A 12,531-nucleotide genomic window follows, 5' to 3' on the forward strand; every position below is an offset into this window, starting at 1 on the left:
AGTGGTTAGTACTGGTGCCTTGCAGCGCTGGGGTCCTGAGTTCAGATCCGATCAGGGACGACACTTGCATGGAGTTTGTATGTTCTCCCTGTGTTTCTGTGGGTTTCCTCCCATAGGCACATTGGCTTCCTATGATATGGCCCGAGTGTGTTGGGGTTGACCTCTATGAAATGTCAGTCTGTGTCCTGTGCAAACCAATCAAATCAGCTTTATTGGCAGGACTAAATACATTTTAGCATTGCCAAAGCAAGTGGGAAATAATTTGGTAGGGTTGGGGGATGGGGACATATACAGGGTGGGGGTATAGGAGTCCATGGTATATCAGGCTCCTCTCAGTCTATGGCAGGCAGTAATATATTGTGCTGCTGTGGCCGCTGTGTTCTCCTCCCCCCCCCCCCCCCCCCCCAGCAGTATGGAGAGTCTCTCCTCCTCCATGGAGGTGAAGTCTGGGCAGAGATCAGACAGTCTCCTGAAGTGAGTCTCCCTCACTGCTGAGTATTTGGGGCACCGCATCAGGAAATGAGCCTCATCCTCCACGGCCTTCTGGTCGCACTGCTGGCACAGTCTGCTCTCCCTGGGCATCTACCTCTATCAGTGACGCCCGGATTCAATGAGCAGGCTGTGGGCGCTCAGTCTGTACCGGCTCAGGATCTGTCAGTCTCCTGGAGTTTCTCCAGATATGGGGCCAGTTTGTACTCCCTCTGCAGGCTCTGGTATACTGTCAGCTTCTGGGATGTTCTTATGTTGTTCCTCCAGACGCTAATATACTCCTCTTTGTTCTTGTGTATCGTCCTCTGGATTTTGCCCTTTGTCAGGCTGTACTGGTTGGTGGCTCGAGCAGGCTGGGTTTGGGTGACTTGTTGCTTTGTTTTTCTAAGGCTTCTTGGTGTAGCTAGGCTTTGTGATGGTGGAGCTGGGACTGCTGCTATGAAGATGGGTGCTGAATGATAGCGCCCTCTTCTGGGCAGCAAAGTAGAGTGGGAATCTGCCCAGTTCTGTGGACCTGGAGAAAGTGTTTGCAGACTTCTAGGTGGAATAGTTCTGTTGGCCCAGAGTCCCACTTTGCCCGGTCTGGGTATGTGTCTGGGCCCCAGACTTCGCTGCCATACAGGAGGATTGGGGCGATGATGGTGTCAAGGATTTTAAGCCAGATGGTCACTGGTGCTTTAAGGTGATACATACGCCTTCTGATGGCATAGAAGAAGGTTTTGTTCGCCTTGTCTTTCAGTGTTTCCATGGCTTACTTAAAACTCCCTGATTAGCTGATTTCTAGGCCCAGGTCGGTGTAGCTGTCGGTTTCTGAAAGTGGACAGTTGTTTAGCAGGAAGGGAGGACGCCCGGCTGCTTTCTGGTTCCTTTTCTGGAACACCATGATGTTGGTTTTCTTTGGATTGATGGGCAGTGCCCACGTGTTACAGAACTTCTCCAGGATTTTCAGGTTATCTTGGAGACCTTTCTCAGTTGGCGATAGTAGCAGAAGATCATCTGCATAAAGGAGACATTTCACCCCAGTGTTATGGAGGGTGAGACCAGGTGCTGTGGAGGACTCCAGAGCCGCCGCCAGCTCATCGATGTAGATGTTACAGGGTTGGACGGAGGCTGCAGCCCTGTCTGACTATCATTCTTAGACTTTTTGTAAAGTGAGGACACTCTCTGACATTTGTGAATTTGGATGGTGTTTGACCTTTGACACTGAGTGATGTATAGGGGGTCAGTAATATACAGCCTCTTCCATTCACTGACTACTGCAGGGGAAGATAAATAGCAGACTATTATTCTGTGTTCACTGGGCAGTGCATTGATCAGGAGCACGTGAAAGGAGCGGGTAGTTCTGTGCTGCCGAGGTCAGGGGTGCAGGCCATTCTCAGTAATGCTATGAGCAACTGTCCCTCATAAATCCCATTTATGTGACTCTCTGGAGCTGTGCGGAGAACAACACATATTATTTCTTCTTTTATGTATCACAGATTGAATGTTCCAGAGCCAAATATAAGAAAGCATATCAGATCTACAAATCGATCTATCATCCGGTCTATCTTTATCTGTCTTATCTATCTGTGTAAGGGAGAGTTCACATCACTGCTATATTTCCGTTTTTCTGCATGCAGGACTTGATGGGGGAATTTTTTTTATCTTAGACGGAAATGGCTCAAATGGATGCAAAATTTGCATAACTGATGCAGTGGATCCGTTTTTAACCGACAGATCAGAAGAACAGAAATATAACGGTGATGTGAACTCTGCCAAACTCATATCATATTGCGGTCTGGCAGTGGCCTCTGCATGCAGAATACCCCATAAGAAAAAAAAATTTTTTATTAGATATTCGATCAGACCTCAGATGAGCCCCCTATGTCTCATTTATTCAGCCCCCAGCCTCAGATAAAATAAAAAATCCACTTACCTCTCCTGCCCCGGACGTTGTCGCTTCTCACCTCCAGTGCTCTTCCTGCCCTCGGCTTTGGTGTGATCCGACGCGCATAGCATGAGGGTAACAGAGCGCCCTCACGTTATGCGCAGCCACAGTACAGCCGAGGACCAGGAAGTGGTGAGTACAGAGCCTTCCTCCGGAGTAACAGTGTGAGGTGTGGAACAAAGATCAATAGATTTTTTTATTTTTTTTATCATTTAGAATTTTATGAAAGGCCTTGGTGATTCTAGAACAAAATTTCAAATGTTGTTATAGTATCATTGTATTTTCCTTCCTTACAGCCCGGCATCAAGCTGCATTATGTTGAGATGGGAAACGGGCCGGCTATCTGCCTTTGTCATGGCTTTCCAGAGAGCTGGTATTCGTGGAGGTACCAGGTAAGCACCATATGGCTCTACTGATCAATGTATGGCCTGTCTTTTGTCTTCCTATAGACTTGTAAGATTAGAGCAAAACTTATACATGTGTATACTTGGTTTGTAGTTACCGGCCTTGGCTGCTGCTGGTTACAGAGTTATAGCACTGGACATGAAAGGTTATGGGGAATCATCCTCTCCACCTGGTAAGTGTGAAATTCAAGTGTATAGACCAAAAGTGCCATTTTTTACTTATTTTCTGGCTATGATTACGTACTTGCACTGAAGGAGATGTGTGTCCGATCCAGAGATTGCATCACTCTCCTGTATCGGATTATTTCAGTTACAGTACCCCTAACCCAGCAACAGGAAGTTGCCAAGAAATGATTCAGTAAACGGCAATAGAACTTCACAATTGTGGTTTATTTATGGGTGACTCAATGAATATAGTGATATAGCCCTAAAATAAATCATGTGTTTATATTTTATTCCAGAGATAGAAGAATATTCCCAGCAACAACTCTGCCAGGTACGACAAGATCTCTGTAGTCCAAAGAAGCCAGATAGAGAAGTCATTAATCCAATGCAACCTACAGTAATCTGACAATACAGACAGCAGAGCAGTGTAACATGAGAAGTCTTCTTGATTTATATAGCACCAATATATTTTGAAGTCGCGCTTTGCAGAATTAACACACGGATATATGGGCCCTGTGCCCTTATACTGCCCCCTATGTACAAAAATATAATTACAATTATACTGCTCCTATATTCTTGTACACTGCCTGATGTGTACAAGAATATAAATACTATAATACTGCTCCTATGTACAAGAATATAACTACTATAATACTGCTCCTATGTACAGAAATATAACTACTATAATACTGCCTCCTATGTACAAGAATATAACTACTATAATACTGCTCCTATGTACAAGAATATAACTACTATAATACTGCTCCTATGTACAGAAATATAACTACTATAATACTGCTCCTGTGTACAAGAATATAACTACTATAATACTGCTCCTATGTACATGGATATAACTACTATAATACTGCTCCTATGTACAGAAATATAACTACTATAATACACTTGTGTTTTCTCTTGGTCTTACATACTGTTATATATTTTTCAGGACATGGTTTCTTTCTTGGATGAGCTGGTGAGTTATGTAGGATTGATGGTATCCATTATTTCTTCAATATAAGTTTTCTTTATTTTGTATTGTGTGACTTGATCTCTGCCATTTAAATCTCAGCTGTGTATTTTTTGCACATTTGATATTTTTCACTTTATTGCTGTTCTGTCCATGTTTTATTACTGCACTGCCTCTTAACAGTATTGCAGAGAAGCGGGGGCACCGATCCGACCTCATCTCATAGTGCTGCCTTTTATTGTATGCCGTTACGGAGCTCTTGTTTAGACCTTCTGTCCTTTTTGTGTGTAAAGCAGCTATAAAGTTCTGGTCACTGATGTTCCCTGCCAGGGATGGCATGGGACGCACTGAGATAGAGGTGGCGATCAGTGCAGGGAGAATAGGAAAACATAATGTTTGCATGCAGTTTTGCCCTGTAAGTATTTTAAACATTGGCAGGGATTACAGGGCACAAGCTCCTCACAATCAGTTATTTGTACTGAGGTTTAAGCTCTATATTTTTCTTGTAAAATTAAAAAAACACAAAATATAGATCCTTGAGATTTATATTTTATTAAAGCTCTTTGTCTGAGCTGTAGAGGTGGCCAAATTTGTGGTCAGAGGGTGTCACTGACTGGCAGATGTACTTAGTGATGTTATACACCTACAAATGGCTGCACATGTCTATGCAAAATTGTACTTCTCTATAGGATACGACAGTAACCTACAGCATTTGAATGATTAAATTTCGCATATGACCCCGTTAAACATCCAAAATACACAAAGCACCTTAGACCCACCTAAAAAAGATATAGTCCACACACCAGAACCCCCCCCCCCCCCCCGACCATTTACAGCCCCAAAATCAGACCTCTCCTGTTTACAGACTGGCTAAAAGTTCCAGTCCCTAGACCATACTCCCCTCTGCTTAGAGACCCCCTAAGAAAACAGACCCCAGACCAGACTCCTGTTTTACAGATCTAATTGAAAAGGCAGACCTTGTACCAGCCTCCCCTTGTTTACTGATTCATGATCAGAATCCCCCTGTTTAAAGAGCCCCTAAAATTACAGACCCCAGGCCCTCCTGTTTACAGACTGGCTATAAAAATATAGACCCTAGACCAGACACTCATTTGCAGAGCCCCTAAAAGTACAGACCCCACCCTAAACTAGAACCCTCCTGTTTACAGACCTCAAACCACCTAAAACATACACATCCCTATTGTGCAAACATCCTTAAGATTGCCCTTGTGGGACCTTCTTTTTAACAGCATCTTAGCCGCCATAACAAGTATGTAACAGTTGGGGGGGGGGGGGGGCAATAACAAAAATCTAGTCATAGGGAACATTTTTTTTTAAAGGCCATGGACGCCTTTGGGAGCATTTTGAGGGGGGGGGGTTCATTATAGGGGTTGGATAACCTCTTTAATGGATGATTAAGGGACTTTACTCTTAATATCGCTTTTAAAAGGTTAGGTCATCAGTAAAAAAAATTCTCGGAAAACCCTTTAACACTCCCAGGTAAATTTTTACCCTAGCCTGTGTATTTGTATACTGATCATCTATGTGCTGGTTTAATTATATTGAACAAGTCCCACAAATTTACATTTCTCCATTTTGGAAACTGAATAAATGTAAACGAAAAATTGAAGCTTGACGCTGATGTTCTCATTAACGCTCACAGGCAGATTACTGCCCTACCCTGTGTTTTGTAGTAATCATTTGGTTTAACTAAATTTAATGATTCCCCCAAAAAAATAAATTCCAACAGTGTGGAAATGGAATACATGGAAATGGACGATTGAGGCCTGACGCTTAATTTCTCGTTATCACTCACAGGTAGATTGCTGCCTTACCCTGTGTCTTCTTGTAATATATATATATATATATATATATATATATACTGGTTTAATTAAAAAGTACCAATAGAATATATATATTATAATATTCCTTCCCAACTATGTGGAAAATGAATATACGGAAAGGAACAATTGAGGCCTGACCCTTAAAGAAGAACTTCTGCCAAAAATCTTATTTTCTGACCCGCTAGGAAGGTACATGAAATAATCTGTAGTGAATGTAATTTTCTTACCAGTGACTGTATTTGTGAGTTATACCTTATGCTTCTCACCTCTGTCATGTCACCAGCAATCGGACTCCAACTGACACAGCATCTTATGTGTGGACAGGAAGTCTGTTTCTTTATGTATTCCTATAGGAGCCTCAATGCCAGTCTCATAGGAATGAATAGAGTAACTGACTTCCTGTGTCAGTTGGAGATCAGAGAGTTGGGCACATGATATCATTTTCTAGCAGGTCATAGAATAAACATTTTGCTGGGAGTTCTACTTTAATTTTGCCTTAACAATCCCAGTTAAATTGTTACCCTAGTCTGTGTATTAATGTACAGATTACCTATTTTAATTAAATTGAACAAGTCCCCCAAAAAATTCATAAAAAACCCATAAAAGGCTTGATGCTCAGTTTCACGTTAACACTCACAGGTAGATTGCTGCCCTAACTTGTGTATTACTGCAGTATCACGTATATGTGACTGTTAATTAAATTGAACCTCTCGAGAAAAAAAAAAAAGGATTTCTATAAAAATGGCGGCAAAAATTAAAGTATTTCCTTGCAGGTAGCTGCTTTTGACAGCAGCCACAGCTTCTTTCTTCTGGTTCCCTGTCTCTCAGCTGCTCTACTTGTTCCTGTTGTACACAACACACACAATTCTTCTTTGGAAACCTAGCCTTTCCCTTTACTCTCTCTGGCAATAAGCTGGATTGATTTCTGACTCTTCCTAACTCCTTAAAGGGATTCTGTCACCAGGATTAACGATATAGCGATATTTATATGTGCCCATTAGTCTCCATGCAGTGTTTAAAATGATCCTACTGTTTATGCTCTGTGTGTGTGTTAGATTCTTACAAAAATCTTATTCATATGTAAATTACCTCTGTCAGGAGCCCAAGGGGTGTCCCACGATATGTTGGAGCCCAGCACCGCCTACCACTTAATTTATTCACTCCACTATCCCTGACGTCAGTTCTTCTCAGTGCCGTAATCTCGCGCAGGCGCAGTCACCGGCTTCGACGAGGGAGCTGGCGCATGTGCAGTTGACTCGTCAAAGCCGGTGCCAGTAGTCCGCATGGGCGCAGACTACAGTGTCGCCTGCGTGAGATTACGGCACTGAGAACAACTGACGTCAGGGATAGTGGAGTGAATAAATTAAGTGGTAGGCGGTGCTGCGTTCCGGATCGATGGGCGTGGCTGGGCTCCAACATATCGTGGGACAACCCCTTGGGCTCCTGACAGAGGTAATTTACATATCAATAAGAACACACACAGAGCATAAACAGTAGGATCATTTTAAACACTGCATGGAGACTAATGGGCACATATAGCGATATTTATATCGTTAATCTTGGTGACAGAATCCCTTTAAGATCATCTTGGCAGACACTGTCACACCCAACCACAGCCCAGCACAGAATGACATTCTGCTTGTTCTGCTAGGGTACCTCCCTGCCTGCTGCAGCACTGATTGGCTCATCCAGGCTGTCTGTCAGCCTAGGAACCAATTGGAGAAAGCCCTCCCCTCATTTAGTCATAGGGTCATGTGAGAACCCTTCTTCTTCTTTCTCCCTAGCGCATTTCTCCCACCAACATGTGCACTAAAATGGCGTGTAGTGGAGTCGTCCGAAATGAGCCCAGAAAGATTATGGTTCGTCTGCCGTCCGAAAAATAGCAAAGTTCGGACCAAATTGGTTTGTTCATCCTTAGATGGAATATTTTAGAAAATTGCACCCTTCTTGAGTCAATTGAGATGTAGCAGAGCTGAATTTATCACTTAATTCCCTTTAATAACTAAGATTTCTCTGGTTGATTCTTCTCTGTTGGTTTTTCCAGGGTATTTCACAGGCAACATTGATCGGACATGACTGGGGTGGGGCTTTCGTTTGGAACATGGCGCTCTTCTATCCAGAAAGAGTCAAGTAAGTAGATACACCTAGGTGCATGTCTGAAAAAGCATTGTCACGATGTTAGGAGAACAGTGGAGACAGCGGGAGGTCAAAGATCAAAAGTTATATAGTTGGAAGTGCGGAAGCACTAGCAGCACAGAGTATTTCAGGGGAAGGGGTTGTCTTAACTGAAATGAAAACTGCATGAGAAGGACGCCCACTGGTAACAAACATACTCCCTACAACCAACTACCTATAAACCTCCTAAGGGGGCTCATAACACAATTACAGACGTGGACAAAATTGTTGGTACCCTTTGGTCAATGAAAGAAAAAGTCACAATGGTCACAGAAATAACTTTAATCTGACAAAAGTAATAATAAATTAAAATTCTATAAATGTTAACCAATGAAAGTCAGACATTGTTTTTCAACCATGCTTCAACAGAATTATGTAAAAAAATAAACTCATGAAACAGGCATGGACAAAAATGATGGTACCCCTAGAAAACACAGAACATAATGTGACCAAAGGGACATGTTAATTCAAGGTGTGTCCACTAATTAGCATCACAGGTGTCTACAACCTTGTAATCAGCCATTGGGCCTATATATATGGCTCCAGGTAATCACTGTGTTGTTTGGTGATATGGTGTGTACCACACTCGACATGGACCAGAGGAAGCAAAGGAAAGAGCTGTCTCAAGAGATCAGAAAGAAAATTATAGACAAGCATGTTAAAGGTAAAGGCTATAAGACCATCTCCAAGCAACTAGATGTTCCTGTGAGTACAGTTGCACATATTATTCATAAGTTTAAGATCCATGGGACTGTAGCCAACCTCCCTGGACGTGGCCGCAGGAGGAAAATTGATGACAAATCTAAGAGACGGATAATCCGAATGGTAACAAAAGAGCCTAGAAAGACTTCTAAAGAGATTCAAGGTGAACTTCATGCTCAAGGAACATCAGTGTCAGATCGCACCATCCGTCGTTGTTTGAGCCAAAGTGGACTACATGGGAGACGACCAAGGAGGACACCATTGTTGAAAACGAATCATAAAAAAGCAAGACTGGAATATGCCAAACTACATGTTGACAAGCCACAAAGCTTCTGGGAGAATGTCCTGTGGACAGATGAGACAAAAATCGAAGTTTTTGCCAAGGCACATCAGCTGTATGTTCACAGACGAAAAAATGAAGCATATCAAGAAAAGAACACTGTCCCTACTGTGAAACATGGAGGAGGCTCTGTTATGTTCTGGGGCTGCTTTGCTGCGTCTGGCACAGGGTGTCTTGAATCTGTGCAGGGTACAATGAAATCTCAAGACTATCAAGGAATTCTAGAGAGAAATGTACTAGCCAGTGTCAGAAAGCTTGGTCTCAGTCGCAGGTCATGGGTCTTGCAACAGGACAATGACCCAAAACACACCGCTAAAAACACCCAAGAATGGCTAAGAGGAAAAAATTGGACTATTCTAAAGTGGCCTTCTATGAGCCCTGACCTCAATCCTATTGAGCATCTTTGGAAGGAGCTGAAACATGCAGTCTGGAAAAGGCACCCTTCAAACCGGACACAACTGGAGCAGTTTGCTCATGAGGAGTGGGCCAAAATACCTGCTGAGAGGTGCAGATGTCTCATTGACAGTTACAGGAAGCGTTTGATTGCAGTGATTGCCTCAAAAGGTTGCGCAACAAAATATTAAGTTAGGGGTACCATCATTTTTGTCCATGCCTGTTTCATGAGTTTATTTTTTTACATAATTCTGTTGAAGCATGGTTGAAAAACAATGTCTGACTTTCATTGGTTAACATTTATAGAATTTTAATTTATTATTACTTTTGTCAGATTAAAGTTATTTCTGTGACCATTGTGACTTTTTCTTTCATTGACCAAAGGGTACCAACAATTTTGTCCACGTCTGTATATGAGAACATAAATTCCTATACAGTATTAACCACTTCCTGCTAAACAACGTAACTGTACATCGAGATTGCAAGTGATTTAGCACAATCTGATGTAAGTTATGACAAGTGGATGGCGCAGGCACAGCTCCTCCATACACCTTGCTGCAACTGATTGGAGCTAGTGATGCTCCCCTGCAGTTTAACCCTTTAGATGCCAGTCAATAGGGACTGTGACATCTGAAGTGGTGGACAGAGGTAGGGGTACTAATAGTTGCTATGGCGACCGGAGACCAAACAATGTCCTCTTGATCTGCCAGTTACAGAAGCTAATTAGCGACAGGGGCTGATAGTCTTGCTGTCAGTGTAAAACAAACGGGTACAATACACTGCAGCAGGTCACTATTGCAGTGTACTGTCGCAGCAATCTGCACCAAGTTCATAGTCCCCAAGTGGGACTTAATAAAAAAAAAAAAAAAAAGTAAAACAAAAATTATTTACAAAAAAAAGTTTCAAGTGAAAAAATTTCCTTTTACTACTTTCCACTCTTTTACTATTGGAGAAAAAACAATATACTAACATAGTTAGAATTGCTGCGCCCACTGCATTCGTTACTAATCCTACATGGTAAAATTTTTTATAAAAAACAATGGCAGAATTGCTGTTTTTGGTCAGCTCATTATAAGTCTTATTTTTCCCCAAATGGTACAAGTAAAAACAACAGCTTATCCTGCAAAGAAACCAGCCCTCACACAGCTGCCTTGGCAGAAAAGATGGAAATGTAGAATATAAATGTTTTAATTAAAATTATACAAAAGTAGTAAAATATTAAAATATATACCATGTACTCCCAGACGCACCAATAAAAACTGCAGCTTGCATTGCAATGAATGAGCTGTCACACGGCTCACTCAAATTTTTTTAAATAAAATGACAGGGCATCTGTCAGCACATCTGTACTTATGAAACTAGCTGACCTGTTGTATCTGTGTTGGTCCCATGTTCATATGTGCCTGCATTGCTGAGAAAAATTGTTTTAATATATTGCAGAGAGAGCTGAGCCTCTAGGTGTAATGGTAACGCCCCCATTGCTCCTTGTGATGCATTTGCATATACAGTGATCCTTCAAGATACAATGGCCTAAGGATACAATATTTTCAACATACAATTGTCTTTTCTGACCCATCGTAAGTTGAAACTAGACTTAACATACAATGTCTCAGACTCAGATGCCTTCAGCTGCCAAGTGCACATGTAACTGGTCAGCCAGCGTCATAGGTACAAAACTGCTGACAGATGCCCTTTAATAATTTATTTCCGCAAAATCCATGTTCCAAAATCTGAATGGTGCTCCTTCCCTTTTGAGCCTTGCCATGTCCCCAAACAGCTGTTTACGACAAAAAATTGGGGATTGTTGTAATTGGGAGAAGTAGCTTAACACATTGTGGGGTAGTTATTTTCGGATTAACCCTTGTCAAAATGAAATTCAGGATCTTGATATTGGTATCCCCAGGATAGATCATCAGCATCTGATCGGCGGGGGTCCGACAACCGGGACCCCTGCCAATCAGCTGTTTGAGAAAGCAGCGGCGCTGGCAGTAGCGCCGCGGCCTTCTCGCTGTTTACCGCAGGCCCAGTGACGTCACGACTAGAATCAAGTGAACAGAGCTCAGCCCCGCCCAGGCCATTGATGCTAGTCGTGACGTCACTCGGCCTGCAGTAAACAGCGAGAAGGCCACGGCGCTACTGCCAGCGCCGCTGCTTTCTCAAACAGCTGATCGGCAGGGGTCCCGGGTGTCGGACCCCCGCTGATCAGATGCTGATGATGTATCCTGGGGGTAGATCATCAGTTTAAAAAAACTGCAGAACCCCTTTAAGTTCAGATCCATAAATGACAAATGTGCGTTAGGACGGTCACTGTCGGTGATTTTTTTGTAACGCTTTGCCGTGCATACAGTATCTTTGTTGCACACATGTATATTGTTCTTGTAAAATTCAGCTGAACGGCACGTTATAAGTGTGTCACTGTATACTGCTCTATCATTGTATTCATTGTGGTCCTATTGAGTATACGTTGTAGTTAAATACCGTATAGTAAGAGATACACGTGACAGTTACAGTAATATTGTAATCTGCATGGTTCCTCTTTTTTTTATTTTTTTATTGTAAAGTCTTTTGTGATATGACTTTTACATTGCTGTGGAGTCATTAGTAAAGGACTTTTATACATAATTGTTTTATGAGTCTTTTCTAGGAGGTTTATAGCTTTTTGGTCTTCAGCAGTCCAAAGTATTTCATAACCGCGGCGTGCTGAACCTGGGGGAGGTCAGAGGCTAAGTGTTACATAGGGGGCGAAAGGAGGTCCCCAGCAGCACAGAGTATTTCAGAAGATGAATGTGACTGAGCAGGCCATGTCTAAAATGTAAAACCTTTTTGTTTTCCAGAGCAGTTGCATCACTTAATACCCCATTCTTTGCTGCTAGACCAGAAATGAAAGCAAGTGAGGGAATAAAACAGAACCCGATCTTTGATTACCAGATTTATTTCCAGGAGCCGGTGAGTTTATTTATTTGCACACGCTGGGATCTTCTGTGTAGATGATTGTAGAACTACAAGTTTCAGCATGGTCCACTGCTCTCATCTCTATGGAGGAGTTTTCAGCATTATCTGTAATGGAGTGGACTCGGCCGGGACCTCTGCATGCACTGACCGGCCTGTGACTCTTTTCTGCTCCT

General features: G+C 42.4%; 1 protein-coding gene across 1 annotated transcript in view; it reads left to right on the top strand.

The window, feature by feature from the left end:
* Nucleotides 1–12,531, top strand: part of EPHX2 (epoxide hydrolase 2) — an 80,228-nt gene that overhangs the window by 36,591 nt on the left and 31,106 nt on the right. Inside the window, exons 7-12 of the mRNA XM_044289494.1 lie at nucleotides 2,713–2,808; nucleotides 2,915–2,993; nucleotides 3,282–3,316; nucleotides 3,932–3,958; nucleotides 7,841–7,926; nucleotides 12,241–12,352. Coding sequence (XP_044145429.1) covers nucleotides 2,713–2,808; nucleotides 2,915–2,993; nucleotides 3,282–3,316; nucleotides 3,932–3,958; nucleotides 7,841–7,926; nucleotides 12,241–12,352 — 435 coding nt within the window. The remainder of the gene's footprint in view (nucleotides 1–2,712; nucleotides 2,809–2,914; nucleotides 2,994–3,281; nucleotides 3,317–3,931; nucleotides 3,959–7,840; nucleotides 7,927–12,240; nucleotides 12,353–12,531) is intronic.

The sequence above is a fragment of the Bufo gargarizans genome, chromosome 4, assembly GCF_014858855.1.
Source record: "Bufo gargarizans isolate SCDJY-AF-19 chromosome 4, ASM1485885v1, whole genome shotgun sequence".
NCBI classification, from domain to species: domain Eukaryota; kingdom Metazoa; phylum Chordata; class Amphibia; order Anura; family Bufonidae; genus Bufo; species Bufo gargarizans.